General features: G+C 37.4%; 1 protein-coding gene across 10 annotated transcripts in view; it reads left to right on the forward strand.

The window, feature by feature from the left end:
• WDSUB1 (WD repeat, sterile alpha motif and U-box domain containing 1) overlaps window positions 1-18,823 on the forward strand; it is a 68,011-nt gene that overhangs the window by 36,111 nt on the left and 13,077 nt on the right. For 9 of the 10 annotated variants that reach the window (XM_020880383.2, XM_070476154.1, XM_070476153.1 and 6 more), the window contains one exon: window positions 4,154-4,294. The exons of the other annotated variant lie outside the window; for it this stretch is intronic. In XM_020880383.2, coding sequence (XP_020736042.1) covers window positions 4,154-4,294 — 141 coding nt within the window. The remainder of the gene's footprint in view (window positions 1-4,153; window positions 4,295-18,823) is intronic. 10 annotated transcript variants of the gene reach the window in all.

The following is an 18,823-nucleotide window of genomic DNA, read 5'->3' on the forward strand; positions in this document are numbered from 1 at the left end:
CTCTTGTCTTTCCAAGAAACCATGAAAGCACATCAGACATTTTTATCATTTTTTATTTAAAAATTATAATATCAAATTATTATGTTAAATGCTTTTTAAAACCTTATGCACCAGCTGTCCTAACACACTTAGATTTGGAAGTTTCATGTTTCAGTTCCTCGTAATATTTCCTTATGTAGATTTTCTCTCATTGCCTAACTGCATATACTATTAAGTAATAAAACATTTATCACTTTTTCTGTATATACAACTTATGTGAAATTGACCTTTTAAATGTGTGGGCCTGTGCACTCAGTCTTTTGGAGTGGACCTACCCTTCCAGACCAGCAACTGCTCTTAAATTGACCTCCCCACTTTGCAGTGATTACTTGTGGGGCATTTTGAGGTCTCCTTTTTTCAGGCCTATCAGATGTCCTGTTGGTTCCACACTGATATCAATTACAGATCTTATGGATGTTGGTGGTTTATCTTCTCCCACTTATTAATATGTTGTGGGGCTCATGAAGATACTTTGCTACCTTGTTTTGTTGTAAATGCCCGTGGACTTTGATTTTGCTATCTAGTCATGTTGCTTTTCATGAAGGGATTCAGAGAAATGTAAAAATTACATTGCTTCTATCATCATCTTTTCCAAATCCTTTAAAAAATCCTTGTGTTCCTTTTTATGTCTTGTTTTCTCTTGATCATTCTAGTCAGAATTTGTTTAATAAAATTAATTTTTAAATAATGAAGAATTCAATGTTTTTTTCTCCAAGAGACCAGCTGTTGATCCTGTTCTGTCTCAGGGCACTACAGAGGTCACTCTGTGACCAGCCTCATGGGCTGTGACAGTTGGTTAGCTCCAGGCAGTAGTGCTTTCCTGTTGCCCTGCCTCCAGCTGGTGCTGGCATTGCTGCTTTGGCAATGGTATTTACAGGACAAAGTTGGGGGGAAAGAGGGCTACTAGTAGAAAGGTATTTCTTCCATTTGTGTATACAAATCTCTGCTTTAAACTATGTCCCATCCCCTACTCTGGAACTCAGTTACTTTTGTTTTCTTGATGGTTTTTGGAATTTTGTATATTTAATGATTATTTGTGTCTTGGCACCATCAATTCAATTATGCAGCATTTCCAGCATTGGGAAGGGGTGGATAAGGGGGACAGAGTTGATGGCCTATTTAATTTGTCGTTTACTAAGAGCCAGATGCCTTTTCAGAGTTACAGCAAATATAACGAAATAGCGCCCATTAACTCCCACTGAGGGTTTGCTAGCCCTCACCTGGAAGGGTCTTTTCTTTCTGAGCAGTTAAGTTTAATAACACTGACTTCCAACCCCCAATCACAAAAGGAGGTGTTTTCCTCGGGCTAAGTTCTGTGGATATGATTTGGTAACTGCTGGTAAATTAGGGCATTTTTAAACAACATTAAAATTGGGCAGGATAACACACAATTTAACCTTTTGTTTTATAGTATGTTTTGAAATAGGGTTTCTACAGACTCTTATGAGGATTCCCTGATAGTTGGTAAAGAATCTGCCTGCAATGCAGGAGACCCTGGGTCAATTCCTGGTTGGGGAAGATTTGCTGGAAAAGGGGATAGGCTACCTGTTCCAGTATTCTTGGGCTTCCCTTGTGGCTCAGCTGGTAAAGAATTTACTTGCAATGTGCAAGACCTGGGTTTGATCCCTGGGTTGGGAAGATCCCCTGGAGGAGAGAAAGGCTACCCACTACAGTATTCTGGAGAATTCTGGACTGTATAGTCCATGGAGTCACAAAGAGTCAGACATGACTGAGCAACTTTCACTTCCCTTCACACTCTCTACTAATAAGCATTCTAAATATTAGCACACATGTATATTACTTTTGACAGGAAAATAAATGGATGTTTTTTTAGACTATGAAATACCTTTATATTCTTATTACATGTAATATATTACCCCTTTAAATGAGATGATCACTAATTATAAATGTGTTGTGATTTTTTAAAAAAAATTATTTTAAAAATCTTCAATTTGGTTTCGGTGAATCCCATAGGAAGGACGTCCCTTAAGATGCAGGCAGTTGCTGGGTTGACTTTTCCCACACTTTCATAGATAACGGTCAGTGAATCCAAATAGATGTAAACAGTTTGTTACTCAAGGGACAGCAAGCAGCATGAGCTTCATGCTCAGATTGGTTCCCCTCTGCCCTTAAGTCTTGTGCAGGCAATTTGTGATAGTGTCATAGCTGAGGAACCCTGAATTTATAATCCCCCCCCCAGTATGATAAGGGGACTGCTAGCCAAGTAGTCCGAGAAGAAAACATTATCTTTGTAGGTCTTAGAACACAAACCTGCCCTTTGACTAGGAGGTTAGCTAGCTTCCAAGGAAGTTTGCAAACATCCTTGAAAAGATTGCCAGGACATGATGTTGTAAAAGTGTGTTTAAACACTATGTGGAGAATTACCTTCCAATCAGAAAGAAAGTTGATACGGCTTTTTATGGAAACTATGAGTCATTCTGAAATGTAGTTCTTTTTTTCTACCCATTTACCCACCACCCCCACCCAGAAAAATCCTCTACCTAAAATAGAACTGTCAGCTGATAAAAATACAAACAGCTAAATAACACTACTCTTCCTAAACTTAATTATATTTATCTTCCTGAAACTAAAAATTAATTTTTGAAATGAGATAACTACAGATGAATGAAGCATACGTGTACAGTTTTGGACAAACAGATGAGTTTTATTTAATACTGTGCTTTGTATCAGTTCAGTTCAGTTGCTTAGTTGTGTCTGACTCTTTGCGACCCCATGGACTGCAGCACACCAGGCCTTCCTGTCCATCACCAGCTCCTGGAGTTGACTCAAACTTACGTCCATCAAGTCAGTGATGCCATCCAACCAGCTCATCTTCTGTCATCCCCTTCTCCTCCTGCCTTCAATCTTTCCCAGCATCAGAGTCTTGATTTCAAATGAGTCAGTTCTTTGCATCAGGTGGCCAGAGTTACGGAGTTTCAGCTTCAGCATCAGTCCTTCCAATGAATATTCAGGACTGATTTCCTTTAGGATGGACTGGTTGGATCTCCTTGCTGTCCAAGGGATTCTCAAGAGTCTTTTCCAACACCACAGTTCAAAAGCATTAATTCTTTGGCACTCAGTTTTCTTTATAGCTCAGCTCTCACATCTATAAGTGACTACTGGAAAAACCATAGCCTTGACTATGTGGGCCTTTGTTGGCAAAGTAATGTCTCTGCTTTTTAATATGCTGTCTAGGTTGGTCATAACTTTTCTTCCAAGGAGCAAGCGTCTTAATTTCATGGCTCCAGTCGCCATCTGCAGCGATTTTGGAGGCCCCCCCCCCCCCAAAATTGTTACTGTTTCCAGTTTCCCCATCTATTTGCCATGAAGTGATGGGACCAGATGCCATGATCTTACTTTTCTGAATGTTGAGTTTTAAGCCAACTTTTTTGGTCTCCTCTTTCACTTTCATCAAGAGGCTCTTTAGTTGTTTACTTTCTGCCATAAGGGTGGTGTCATCTGTATATCTGAGGTTATTGATATTTCTCCTGGCAATCTTGATTCCATCTTGTGCTTCATCCAGCCCAGTGTTTCTCATGATGTACTCTGCATATAAGTTAAATAAGCAGGGTAACAGTATACAACCTTGACATACTCTTTTCCCTATTTGGCACCAGTCTGTTGTTCCATGTCCAGTTCTAACTGTTCCTTCCTGACCTGCACACAGATTTCTCAAGAGGCAGGTCAGGCATTCTGGTATTCCCATTGTATAAGAATCAGCAACTAATAAACCAAGTTTCATAATGTTTAAAGATGTAAGATGGAATTTTTATATTAAACAGAACATCTTTATAAGTGATTTTTAGGAAACTGTTCTCTAACATAGCCTTTTCTAATTTTGTCTAGTATATGAGTGTTTGGGCAATCTGAAATTCTTGAGGAGCTTTCAGAATCTAAAGTTGCTTAGAATAATCTTTCTATTGCTGAGTTGTTTTAATCACACAGTATTCTGTACTACAAAGATTCATTAAGGAATTTGTCAAGAAAAGGTTCTATGTGGTAAAACAATATTTCTGAAGATTTTTGGTTATAGTAGATAAAAGTTTACTCTGCTGAAGACTTGCATAAAGCTTATAGATAGTTCTCAAGCCCTAACAGAATAATTTCTTTTCAGAATCTCTAGGGCTGCGTAGTAAAGTTCTGAGGAAAATTGAAGAACTGAGGACAAAGGTGAAAACCCTTTCTTCTGAAATTCCTGATGAATTTATATGTCCAATAACTAGGGAGCTTATGAAAGATCCTGTCATCGCATCAGGTATGTGTGATGCTATTGTAAGTTTCAGGGTGTTTATGTACTAAGTGAGTAAATAGTGTGGACCACAGAAGTTTGTTTAGATGTGGAAATTTTTCAAAATTATCATTACATTTCTCACAAGTAGTGAGACAAGTAGTTGTTTTGTTTTATTTAATAAAACAAGTAGTTTTATTCTTTTTTAAAATTCCTTAGATCTGAGGTGAACTGTTGAACCCTGTGTATTTCTTTTTTTTTTTTTTTAATTGGAGTGTAATTGCTTGACAATGTTGTGTTAGTTCTGCTTTACAACAAAGTGAATCAGCTACATGTATACATATTACATATATTCCCTCCCTGTTGAGCCTCCCTTCACCACTCTCCAATCCTCCCCTCTAGGTCATCACAGGTACCAAGTTGAGCTCCCTGTGCTAGACAGCCGCTTCCCACTAGTATACATATGTGTGTCTGTGTATGTGTGTGTGTGTGTGTCAGTCCTGATCTCTCAGTTCATCCCGCTGTCCCCTTCCTCCCACTGTGTCCACATGTCCATTCTCTTCATCTGCATCTCTTTTCCTGCCCTGCAAATAGTTCATATATAGCATTTTTTCCTGGATTCCACATATACACATTAATATACAATACTTGTTTTTCTCTTTCTAACTTACTTCACTCTGTACAACAGACTCTAGGTCCATCTACTTCTCTGCAAATGTCCCAATTTCATTCCTCTTTCTGGCTGAATAATAATCCTCTGTGTGTGTGTGTGTGTGTGTGTGTGTGTGTGTGAGACATACTGTAACTTCTTTATCCATTCATGTATCACTGGACATTCAGGTTGCTTCCACATCCTGGATGTTGTAAGTAGTGGTGCAGCTAACACTGAGGTACATGTGTCTTTTTTTTTTTAACTTTTTTTTTTAAAAACAGTCACCTAACATAAAATTTACGATCTTAATCATATTTAAGGATACAGTTCAGTAGTGTTAAGTATATTCACATTATTGTGAAACAAACAGATCACCAACACTTTTCATCTTATAAAACTGAAACTCTGTGCCCATGTAAACAACTCCCCTTTTCCCTCACTCTCCAGCCTCTGGTAACTACCGTTCTACTTTCTGATTCTATGAATTTGACTACTTATAGAACTCAGATAAAGTTGAATCATACATTTATCTTTTTGTGACTGGCTTAACATAATAACTTCAAAATTTGTCCATGTTGTGGGATTTCCTTTTTGAAGACTAAATAATATTCATGGTGTGTGTATACCACATTTTGTTTATTCGTTTATCCACTAATGGAGATTAGGCTTGCTTTCACTTCCTGGCTATGTGAATAGTGCTGTTTTGAATATCAGTGTGCAGATGTCTCTTTGAGACTCTGCATTCAGTTCTTTTGGATATTTACTAAGAAGTGAGATGGCTGTATCATACAGTAGTTCTGTTTGTGATATTTTTGAGGAACCTCCATAATGTTTTCCATACCAGTTACACCATTTTACAGTTTTACAGTCTCACCAAACTTTCCACAAGAGTTCAGATTTCTCCATATCCTTAACAACACTTGTTATTTTCTGTTGTTTTGATTGTGAATATTTGTTTTCACAATGTCTCCTTGTGGTTTTTATTTGAATTTCTTAAATGGTTAAAATGTTAAATATCTTGTCACATGTTTAATGGCATTGGTGTATCATTTTTGGAGAAATGTCTTTTCAGTTCCTTTGGACCTTTTAAAAATGGGTTATTTGATTTTTTTTATTGTTGACTTGTAGCAGTTCTTCCCACATTCTGGATATTAATCCCTTATCAGCTATATGATTTGTAGAAGTTTATTTCGATTTCCTAGGTTGTCTTTTTTTTTTCCAGTTTATTTTATTGGAGTATAATTGCTTTACAATGTTGTTAGTTTCTGCTATACAACAAAGTGAGTCACCTGTATGTTTACATATATCAGCTCCCTCCCGAACCTCCCACCCACCCCATCCTATCTGTCTAGGTCATCTTTCCCTATGCTCCCTATAACTTCTCAACAGCTATCACTGTTTTACACACGGTAGTGTATATATGTCAATGCTGCCTTCCCAATTTGTCTCACCCTCTGCTTCCCCCCATGTCGACATATCCATTGTCTCCATCTAGGTCTCTGTTCATGTCCTGCAAATAGGTTCATCTATGTACACTTTTCCTAGATTTCGTATATATGCATTAATATATAATATTTTCCTTTCTGACTTACTTCACTCTGTATGGCATACTCTCGGTCCATCCATATCTCTACAAATGACCCAATTTCATTCCTTTTTTAAATTTTTTTCAATTTTTATTAGTTGGAGGCTAATTACTTTAAGTATTGTAGTGGTTTTTGCCATACGTTGACATGAATCAGCCATGGATTTACATGTGTTCCCTATCCCAGTCCCCCCTCCCTCATTCCTTTTTATAGCTGAGTAATAATCATTTTGTGTGTGTGTGTGTGTGTGTGTGTGTGTGTGTGTGTATATCACATACTTATCAGTTCACATGTCAATGAACATTTAGATTGCTTCCATCTCCTGGTTATCATAAATAGTCCTGCAGCGAACATTGGAGTACATATGTCTTTTTGAATTATGATTTTCTCAGGGTATATGTGCAGTAGTGGGGTTATAGAGTCATATGGTAATTATATTTTCAGTTTTTTAAGAAACCTCCAAACAGTTCTCCATAGTGGCTGTATCAATTTTTACATTTCCACCAACAGTGCAAGAGGGTTCCCTTTTATCCACATCCATTTCAGTATTTATTGTTTGCAGATTTTATGATGATGTCCATTCTGACCAGTGATAAATCATTGTAGTTTTGATCTGCATTTCTCTAATAACTAGTGATGCTGAGCATCTTTTCCTGGGTTTGTTGGCCATCTGTCTTTGATTTTGCCATCAAATCTGAATGAGAGTATTGCTGGATAGAATATGCTTGGTTGTAGGTTCTTCCCTTTCATCACTTTAAATATATCATGCCATTCCCTTCTGGCTTGTAGGGTTTTTGTTGAGAAATCAACTGATAGCCTGTTGGGAGTTCCCTTGTATGTTGTCATTTCTGCCCCCTCCCACCCCCCCACCCCTGCCATGTTGCTTTTAATATTTTATCTTTGTCTTTAATTTTTGTCAGCTTGATTGCTATGTGTCTCAGTGTTTTCCTCCTTGGGTTTTTTCTGCCTGGGATTCTCTGTGCCTCCTGGACTTGGTTGACTATTTCCTTTCCAGTGTTCGGGAATTTTTCAGCTATCTCATCAAATATTATCTCAGGTCCTTTCTCTCTTTCTCCTCCTCCTGCCTCAGTTACTCTGTTACTGATTCCTTCTAGTGTATTATTCATTTCTGTTTGTTCTTTAGTTTTTCTAGGTTTTGGTAAACATTTCTTGTATCTTCTCCATTGTTTTCCCGAGGTCGTGGATCATCTTCACTATCATTATTCAAAATTCTTTGTCTGGAAGGTTACCTATCTCTACTTCATTTAATTGTGTATAGTCTGAAGCCAGGAAGGTTGATTCCTCCAGCTCCATTTTTCTTTCTCAAGATTGCTTTGGCTAATTGGCGTCTTTTTGTTTCCATACAAATTATAAAAATTTTTGTACTAGTTCTGTGAAAAATGCCCTTGGTAATGTGATGAGGATTGCATTAAATCTGCGGATTGTTTAGTGTAGTCCAGTCATTTTTACAATATTGATTCTTTCAATCCAAGAACATGTTATATCTCTCTGTGTTATCTTTGATTTCCTTCATCAGTGTCTTACAGTTTTCTGCATATAGGCTTTTGTCTCCATAGGTAGGTTTATTATTCCTAGGTATTTTATTCTTTTTGTTGCAGTGGTAAGTGGGATTGTTTCCTTAATTTCTCTTTCTTATTTTTTTGTTATTAGTTTATAGGAATTCAAGGGATTTCTGTGTATTGATTTTGTATCCTGTGACTTTACTAAATTCACTGAATGGCTCTAGTAATTTTCAGATTTTATCTTTAGTGTTTTCTATGTATAGTATCACGTTGTCTGCAGACAGTGACAGTTTTACTTCTTTTTCAATCTGGATTCCTTTCATTTCTTTTTCTTTTCTGATTGCTATGGCTAGGAATTTCAGACTACATTGAATAATAGTGGTGAGAATGCACACCCTTGTCTTATTAGACCTTAGAGGAAGTACTTTCAGTTTTTCACCATAGAGAATAATATTTGTTATGGGTTTGTTTTATATGCCCTTTATTGTGTTGAGGTAGGTTCCACATACCAATTTTCAGAAGAGTTTTTTTTCATAAATAGGTGATGAAGTCTGTCAAAAGCTTCTTCTGCATTTATTGAGATTATCATATGATTTTTATCTTTCAACTTGGTAATGTGGTGTATCACATTGATTTGTGTATATTGCAGAATCTTTGCATCCTTGGGATAAACTTGATCATAGTGTATGATCCTTTTTATGTGTTACTGGATTCTGTTTGCTAGTATTTTTTGAGGATTTTTGTGTCTGTGTTCATCAGTGTCACTGGTCTGTAATTTTCTTTTTGATATCTTTGTTTAATTTTGGTATCAGGGGATGGTGGCCTCATAGAATGAGTTTGGGAGTATTCCTCCCTCTGCAATTTTTTGGAAGTGTTTGAGAAGGATAGGTGCTAACTGGTCTCTAATAAAAGTTTGATAGAAATCACCTGTGATGCCATCTGGTCCTGGACTTTTGTTTGTTGGAGGATTTTTAATTGTTGTCTCAATGTTATTATTTGTGGTTAGTCCATCGATATTTCTGTTTCTTCATGGTTCAGTCTTAGTGGGTTATACCTTTCTAAGAATTTGTCAGTTTCTTCTGGGTTGTCCATATTATTTGCATGCAGTTGCTTGTAGTAGTCTCTTAATGATCCTTTGTATTTCTGTAGTGTCAGCTGTAACTTCTCCCTTTTCATGTTTAATATTATTGATTTGAATCTTCTTCCTTTTTTTCTTGATGAATTTGGCTAAAGGTTTATCAATTTAATCTTCTCAAAAAAATCAGCTTTAGTGTTTTTGATCTTTGCTGCTGTTTTCTTCATTTCTGTTTCATTTATTCTCTGATCTAACTGTGGAGTTTTTCAGGTCTTCTTTCTCTGGTTGTTTCACATGTAAGATTAGATTGTTTATTGTAGATTTTTCTTGTTTTTTGAGGTGATAGTTGGTTGTGTTTATGTTGTCATTTGTTGCTATCTATTTTTTAAAATTTCCTCTTTGATTTCTTCTCCGACTTTTTGAGTAGTACTAAACAAATGTGTTTGTGTTTTTTGTAGTTTTTAAAAAATTTTTCCTGTAATTGATTTCCAGTCTCATAGTGTTGTGGTTAAAAAAAAGATGCTTGATATAATTCCAATTTTCTTAAGTTTACTGAGGCTTCATTTGTGACCCAGTATGTGATCTATCCTGGAGGAATGTTCCATGTACACTTGATGTTCAAGTTGGTTTTAGAAAAGGCAGAGGAACCAGAGATCAAATTGCCAGCATCTGATGGATCATCGAAAAAGCAAGAGAGTTCCAGAAAAACATCTATTTCTGCTTTATTGACTATGCCAAAGCCTTTGACTGTGTGGATCATAATAAACTGTGGAAAACTCTGAAAGAGATGGGAATACCAGACCACCTAAGCTGCCTCTTGAGAAACCTGTGTGCAGGTCAGGAAGCAAGAGAGTTAGAACTGGACATGGAACAACAGATGGTTCCAAATAGGAAAAGGAGTATGTCAAGGCTGTATATTGTCACCCTGCTTATTTAACTTATATGCAGAGTACATTATGAGAAATGCTGGACTGGAGGAAGCACAAGCTGGAATCAAGATTGCCAGGAGAAATATCAATAATCTCAGATATACAGATGACACCACCCTTATGGCAGAAAGTGAAGAAGAACTGAAGAGCCTCTTGATGAAGGTGAAAGAGGAGAATGAAGAAGTTGGCGTAAAGCTCAACATTCAGAAAACTAAGATCATGGCATCTGGTCCCATTACTTCATGGCAAATAGATGGGGAAACAGTGTCAGACTTTATTTTTGGGGGCTCCAAAATCACTGCAGATGGTGATTGAAGCCATGAAATTAACAGACGCTTACTCCTTGAAAGGAAAGTTATGACCAACCTAGATAGCATATTAAAAAGCAGAGACATTACTTTGCCAACAAAGGTCCATCTAGTCAAGGCTATGGATTTTCCAGTAGTCATGTATGGATGTGAGAGCTGAACTATAAAGAAAGCTGAGCACCAAAGAATGCTTTTGAACTGTGGTGTTGAAAAAGACTCTTGAGAGTCCCTTGGACAGCAAGGAGATCCAACCAGTCCATCCTAAAGGAGATCAGTCCTGGGTTTTCATTGGAAGGACTGATGTTGAAGCTGAAACTCCAATCCTTTGGCCACCTGATGGGAAGAGCTGACTCACTGGAAAAGACCCTGATGCTGGGAAAGATTGAGGGCAGGAGGAGAAGGGGACGACAGAGGATGAGATGGTTGGAGGACATCACCGACTCAATGGACATGAGTTTGGGTGGACTCCGGGAGTTGGTGTTGGACAGGAAGGCCTGGCGTGCTGCAGTTCATGGGGTCTCAAAGAGTTGGACACGATTGAGCGACTGAACTGAACTGAGGTTATAGCGAATTGCTATAAACTTCCCTCTTTGAAATGCTTGTGCTGTGTCCCATAGGTTTTAGATGCTGTGTTTATGTTGTCATGTGTTGCTATCTATTTTTTTAAATTTCCTTTTTGGTTTCTTCTCTGACTTTTTGAGTATTTAGTACTAAACAAACATGTTTATGTTTTTTTAGTTTTTTTTTTTACTTTTCCTGTAATCGATTTCCAATCTCATAGTGTTGTGGTAAAAAAAAGATGCTTGGTATAATTCCAATTTTCTTAAGTTTACTGAGGCTTTACTTGTGACCCACGATGTGATCTATCCTGGAGAATGTTCCATGTGCACTTGAGAAGAAAGTGTATTCTGCTGGTTTTGGATGGAATGTCCTATAAATATCAATTATGTCTATCTGATCTAATGTTTCATTTAAGGCTTGTTTTTCCTTATTAATTTTCTGTCTGGATGATCTGTCCATTGGTGAAAATGGAGTGTTAAAAATACCCCACTATTACTGGGTTACTGTTAATTTCCCTTTTTATGGCTGTTAACATTTGCTTTTTGTTTTCAGCTGCTCCTGTGTTGGGTGCATAATATTTTAAATTGTTAGGTTTTCTTCTTGGATTGATCCCTTGATCATTATGTAGTGTCCTTCCTTCTTTTAGTAGTCTTTAAAGTCTGTTTTTTCTGATATGAGTATTGCTACTCTAGCTTTATTTTGATTTCCATTTGCATGTAATATCTGTTTCCATCACCTCACTTCCAATCTGTATGTGTCCCTAGATCTGAAGTGGGTCTCTTGTAGACAGCATATATAAGGGTCTTATTTTTGTATCCATTCAACCATTTTGTATCTTTTGGTCGGAGCATGTAATTCAGATCCATTTAAGGTAATGATTGCTATGTATGTTCCTATTACCATTTTCTTAATTGTTTGGGGTTTATTTTTGTAGGTCTTTTTCTTGTTTTGCACATAGTGAAGTTCATTTGGCATTTGTTTTAAAGCTGGTTGATGGTACTGAACTCTCTTAGCTTTTGTTTGTCTGTAAAACTTTTGATTTCTCTGTTCCGTTCTGGGTAGAGTATTCCTGATTGTCGGTCTTCCTTTTCATCACTTTACATATACCCTCGCAGAGTATTCTGACCTACACAATTTCTGGTGAAAAATCAGCTGATAACCTTATGGGGATTCCCATGTATGTTGTTTGTTGCTTTTCCCTTGCTGCTTTTAATATTTTTTCTTTGAATGTAATTTTTTGTTAGTTTGATTACTATGTCTCAGCATGTTTCTCCTTGGGTTTATCCTGTGTAGGAAACTCTGTGCTTCCTGCACTTGAGTAACTATTTCCTTTCCCATGTTAGCTAAGTTTTTGACTATAATCCTTCAAATATTTTCTCAGACCCTTTATCCATCTCTTATTCTTCTGAGACCCCTATGAAACAAATGTTAGTGCATTTAATGTTGTCCCAGAGGCCTCTGAGACTGTCCTCATTTCATTCTTTTTTCTTTATTCTTCTCCTCAGTAGTTATTACCATGATTCTATCTTCAGGCTCACTCATTTGTTCTGCTTCGGTTATTCTGTTGATTCGTTCTGGCATATTTTTCATTTCAGTTTTTGTGTTGTTCATTACTGTCTGTCTGTCCTTTAGTTCTTCTCAGTTCAGTTTAGTCGCTCAGTCATGTCCGATTCTTTGCGACCTCATGAATCGCAGCACACCAGGCCTCCCTGTCCACCACCAACTCCCAGAGTTTACTCAAACTCATGTCCATTGAGTTGGTGACGCCATCCAGCCATCTCATCCACTGTTGTCCCCTTCTCCTCCTGCCCCCAATCGTTCCCAGCATCAGGGTCTTTTCCAAAGAGTCAACTCATTAGTTCTTCCAGGTCCTTGTTAAACATTTCTTCTGTTTTCTTGATTCATGCCCCCATTCTATTTCTGAGATTTTGGATCATCTTTACTATCAGTACTCTGAACTCCTTTTCAGGTAGGTTGCCTATTTCCTCTTCATTAATTTGGTCTTTGATTATTACCCTGCTCCTTCATCTGTACAATATTTTTGGATGTCTCTCTGTTTTTTTTGATGGGGGTGTGGTCTGTATTTCTGTCTTGCTCATTGTTTGGCCTAAGGCATCCAGCACTGGAGTTTGCAGGCAGTTGGGTGGAACCAGGTCTTGGTACCAAGATGAGGACCTCTGGGGAATCTCTTGCTGGTTAATATTCTCTGGGGTCTGAAGTTCTCTGTTAGTACAGTGGTTTGAATTTGGTGCTCCTGCCACAGGAGCTCAGGCCCAACTCTGGCCTGAGAGCCAAGACCCTGGGTACTCAGGGATTCTGCCCTTCTTAGGTGTTCAAAGTCCCCCACCAGCACCTTGTAGGTGCCCTAGTTGTGATGAGATGCAAACTCTGCATCCTCCTACTCTGGCATCTTGAAGGAAGTACCTGTTTGAACCTTTGGGGTGAGGTGCCATTACTCTGTGACCCTAACTAGAGGGGATTGATGAGTCCCTAGAGCATTAGAGATAAAGTTGTAGGTGTTGTGAGCCAAGTCCTTACAGACGAGTCTGAAGGGAGAAACCTTTGACTGGGGCACCTGGGTGTCTCTCATCCCAGGGCTCCTTGCAAACATTATATATTTCTTAATGAATAAAATTAGATAGAGCAGGTTGGGATAAGATTAGAGAAAAAGGAATACGTTTTACAGACTTAACTGAAACTTGTGAAATATGTGTTTTGTTACTGGAATGTAACATCAAAATATTGTTTTCTGAGAGAGCTTCTTGAGATCTGTTATTTATCCATCATGAATTTAAAAACCTTTACAGAAATAAGAATTTAGAGATCATAAAGTTACATCTTTCTGCATGGTTTTTCTAGTCTTTGTCAATAAACATGTCAATACTTTATGTAATTATAATCAGCAGATCTGTATTAAGTTGTGCTTTCATTTTTGTTTGACTCTTCTGAATATTGACTTAGTCTACATAATTTTCATTTTAAATAACTTTATTCCATTATTGCTTAGTGCCACAATTTAACTCTTCTGCTATTTGGTGTATGTGTATGTTTGAGAAACTTTATATTGTGAATAGCCATGCACTCTGGGCTTCCCGGGTGGCTCAGATGATAAAGAATCCTCCTGCAGTGTGGAAGATCTGGGTTCGATCCCTGGGTTGGGAAGAACCTCTGAAGAAGGGATGGCAACCTACTCCAGTATTCGCCTGGTGAATGCCCATGGACAGAGGAGCCTGGCGGGCTACAGTCCATGGGGTCACAAAGAGTCTGACACGACTAAACAATTAAGTACAGCACAGCTGTCTTGGTAGTCCTTTCATTGTGTTACCAATTATTTAGTAGTGTTTTCATGGCATGTGTGCCCCAAAGCAGAGTTAACCTATCAGAGAATATTTTATAATCATTAAAAAGAACAGTTTTGATAGTTCTTGTCAGATTTGTTATTAGATTGTTTCCTAGAAAACAAATTTTAGAGTGCCACCAGAAATGTATTTAAGTGTACCTGTTTTTCCAGTTTTGTGCTCATTGAGTTTTAGAACTCATTTATTTTTGTAAATTTAATGGTTGTTTGAAACCGTACTCTTATTGCTTAGGGAGACAGTACTTTTTTCTACATGACAGGTTACCATTTAAATATGATTTGGTAAACAATATAAATTACCTTAGGGACTTAAATATTGCCCTTACATTTTTTGTTTGCATTATTAGTGAAACTAATCACATGGAATCTTTGTTAGTATCATTTTAATATATTTGATGGCTTCTACTTGCTCTGAACTTTTGTAGGCAGAAGCAATTTTATTTATACAAGTGTAAACATTTTCTTCTAGTTTTTAAAAAATGCTTAGTTCTCTTGCATTTGGGATTTTATGTTTGCTCTGAGGTATGATTGAACCAGAGCATGTCTTTCTATTTTCTGCAGATATTCCCTTTTAATTGTAAAATATCCTCATTGGATTAAACATTTTTAAATATGGGTATTTGTATATAAAGTGAGTCATCTCATCCATCTGGTCTGATGTCCTAGGTACGAAAGACAAGAACTAATACCAGACTGCCTGGATCTAAATTTAGTTCATTACTTTACTAGCTGAGTTACCTCATAGAGGACTATATATTTTCCTTATGTACAAAATAGGGTGCTAGAACTTAATTTCATGAATTCTTATAAGCATCAAATGAGTTAATGCATGTTAAGTACTTTACAAGACCAACACTCAATCAGCGTCAGGAAGTTTGAGCAAAACTCTGGGCGATGGTGAAGGACGGGAAGTCTGACTTGCTGCATGCAGTCCATGGGGTCGCAGAGTTGGACACGAATGAGCAACTGAACAACAAGAAGAATGAAATTTTCTATGAGCATAGTAATGGTTGTATTTTTTTGGCTTTAGTATATTAGAACCTTTATTTGCAATTGAAAGAAACTCAATTTGAATTAGGTTAAGCAGAAATGGTAATTAATTTATTAAAAAGTTATTGTGAGTGTGTCTCATGAAACACTTGCACCAAAGACTTGAATGTAGTCATGGTGCTGTTTCTTATCTATTCAGAGGCTTCTGAATATTCACCTTCTGTGATATTTAGTATGCCTTTTCCATGTGGTAGAAAAACAAGAACACCAGTAGGTCCCAGATTTTATGTTTTACAATTTCAGCAACAAAGAGAGACCATTCTGACATTTCTCTCGTGTCAACTCCAAAAATCCCTGAGGCTTCAAATCTGAGCAAGGAGCCTATCCCAGTGGTAGTCTCTTCAGGAATGAGGTGTGGTACTGAGATTTATCTAACTATGGAAAGTAAGATTTTATATCAGTGGGGGCACATCATATGGAGGATAGTGGTGGAGGGACAGTTTCCAAAAAAGGGGTACAAAACAAATAATATCCCTAGTTACTTTATTTTTTATGAAGATTTTTAAAAAATTTTTATTGAGATATAGTTGCTTTTTCTTCTGTAGAGTGAAATCAATCAGCTATACATATACATATATCCACTGCCTTTTGGACTTTCTTTTGATTCAGGTCATCACAGAGCCTTAAGTATGAGTTCCCTCTGCTCTACAGTATGTTCTCATTAGTATGGCTGAGTTTCTTTGTTGTTATAGTATCAGTAGTGTATATGTGTCAGTCCCAATCTCCCAATTCCTCCCACCACCCCTTGCCCCTGGGTATCCCTATTTTTGTTCTCTACATCTGTGTCTATTTCTACCTTGCAAGTAAGATTATCTGTACCATTTTTCTAGACTCCATATATGTGTTAAATTATGGTATTTGTTTTTCTCTTTCTGCCTTCACTCTGTGTGATATTCTTTAGGTCCCTCCATATCTCTACAAATGACTTAATTTTGTTACTTTTTATGGCTGAGTAATATTCCATTGTGTGTACACACACACACACACACACACACACACACACACACACACCACATCTTATCCATTCCTCTGTTCGTGGACATTTAGGTTACTTCCACATCCTGGCTGTTGTAAGCAGTGCTGATATGAACACTGGGGTGCATATATCTTTTTGAATTATTATTTTCTCTACATATATGCCCAGTAATGAGATGCCTGGGTCATACAGGAGTTCTTTTTTTAGTTTTTAAGAAAACTTTTTTGTACTGTTTTCCATAGTGGCTGTATCAGTTTACACTCCCACAAGCAGTGCATGAGGGTTCTCTTTTCTTCATACTCTCTCCAGTGTTTATTGTGTATAGATTTTTTTTTTTAACAATGATTTATTTATTTATTCAGTTTGGTCCATGCTGGGTCTTTGTCCCTATTCAGGCTTTTCTCTAATTGTGATGAGTGGGGGGAAGGGGCTACCTAGTTTTGGAGCATGGGCTTCTCATTATGGGGGCTTCTCTTGTTGCAGAGCACAGGCTCTAGGATGCGCAGGCCTCCATAGTTGCAGCGAGTAGGCTCAGTAGTCGTGGCTCCTGGGCTCTAGAGCACAGGTTCAATCAATAACTGTGGCACATGGACTTAGTTGCCCAGTGGCATGTGGGATTTTCTAGGATAGGGATTGAACCCTTGTCTCCTGCAGTCAGGCAGATTCATTACCACTGACACACTAGGGAAGCCCTGTAGATTTATTTTTGATGCTGGTCACTGTGACTGGTGTGAGGTGATACCTCCTAGTAGTTTTAATTTGCATTTCTCTAATAATGAGTGGTGTTGAACATCTTTGCATGTGGTTGGTGGTCTTGTGTATGTCGTCTTTGGAGAAATGTTTGTTTTGGTGTTTTATGCCCATTTTTTGATTGGGGTTATTGATTTGATACTGAGTTGCATGAGCTGCTTGCGTATCTTATGGAGAGTAATCCTTTGACAGTTGCTTCATTTGCTATTATTTTCTCCCATTCAGAAGGTTGTCTTTTTGTCATCTTTATGGCTTCCATTGCTACATTTAATTAGGTCCAATTGTTTATTTTTTTTTAAATTTCCATTACACTAGGAGGTGGCCCAAAGAGGATCATGCTTTGATTTATGTCAAAGAGTATGCTTCCTATGTTTTCCTCTGAGAGTTTTAGTGTCTCGCCTTGCATTCAGATCTTTAATCCATTTTGAATTTATTTTTGTGTATATTGTTAGAGAGTGTTCTAATTTCATTCTTTTACATGTAGCTGCCTAGTTTTCCCAACACTATTTATTGACAAAGCTGTCTTTTCTTCATTGTATATTTGACTCTTTTATCATAGATTAGGGGACCACAGGTGTGTGGGTTCATCTCTGGGCTTTTATCTAGTTCCAATGATCTATAGATCTGTTTTTGTGACAGTACCATACTGTCTTAATTACTGTAGCTTTGTAGTATAGTCTGAGGTCAGGAAGCCTGATTCCTCCAACACCGTTTTTCTTTCTCAAGATTGCTGTGGTTATTTCAGGTCTTTCATATTTCTTTCTTTTTTTTTTTTTTTAGGTCTTTCATATTTCCATACAGATTGTAAAATTTTTTGTTTTAGTTTTGTGAAAAATACACTTGGTAATTTGATAGGGATTACATTGCATCTGTACATTGCTTTGGGTAGTACAGTCATTTCCACAATATTGATTCTTCCAATTGAAGATCATAGTCTGTCTCTCCATCTGTTTGTGTCTTTGATTTCTCTCATCGGGGTCTTAAGAGTTTTCTGTATACAGGTCTTTTCACTCCTTTGGTAGGCTTATTCCTATGTATTTTTTTAATATTATTATTTTTTAATTGGAGCGTAATTGCCTTACAGTGTTATGTTTCTGCTGTACAACAGTGTGACTCAGCTGTAAGTGTACCTGTATCTGCTCCCTCTTGAGCCCCTATTTTACCCCCATCATCCCAGCCTACTCGATCATCACAGAGCACCCAGCTGAGCTGCTGGTGTAACATAGCAGCTTCCCACTAGCTATTTATTTTATAAATGGTAGTATATGTGTCAGTGCTGCTCTCTCAGTTCATCCCACCCTCTCCTTCCCTGCTGTGTCCACAAGTCCATTCTCTATGTCTGTATCGCTATTCTTTTACCCTATAAATAGGTTCATTAGGACCATTTTTCTAGAATATACATAAGTGTTAATATGCACTATTTGTTTTTCTGCTTGACTTTACTCTCTGGCTGATTCTAGATTCATGCACATCACTATACAAATGACCCAGTTTCTTTCCTTTTTATGGCCACAGAGTGATATTCCATGGTATATATATACCACAACTTCTTTATCCATTCATCTGTCAGTGGACATCTAGTTTGCTTCTGTGTCCTGGCTATTGTAAATAGTGCTACAGTGAACATTGGGTACATACAGTGGGATTGCTGGGTCCATATGATAGTGTTTTTATTTATTTTTTTAAGGAAAGTCCATACTGTTCTCCTTAGTGGCTGTATCAGTTTACATTCCCACAAGCAGTGCAAGAGGTTTCCCTTTTCTCCACATCCTCTCCAGTATTTATTTT

Source organism: Odocoileus virginianus, chromosome 13 (assembly GCF_023699985.2).
Source record: "Odocoileus virginianus isolate 20LAN1187 ecotype Illinois chromosome 13, Ovbor_1.2, whole genome shotgun sequence".
Taxonomy (NCBI): domain Eukaryota; kingdom Metazoa; phylum Chordata; class Mammalia; order Artiodactyla; family Cervidae; genus Odocoileus; species Odocoileus virginianus.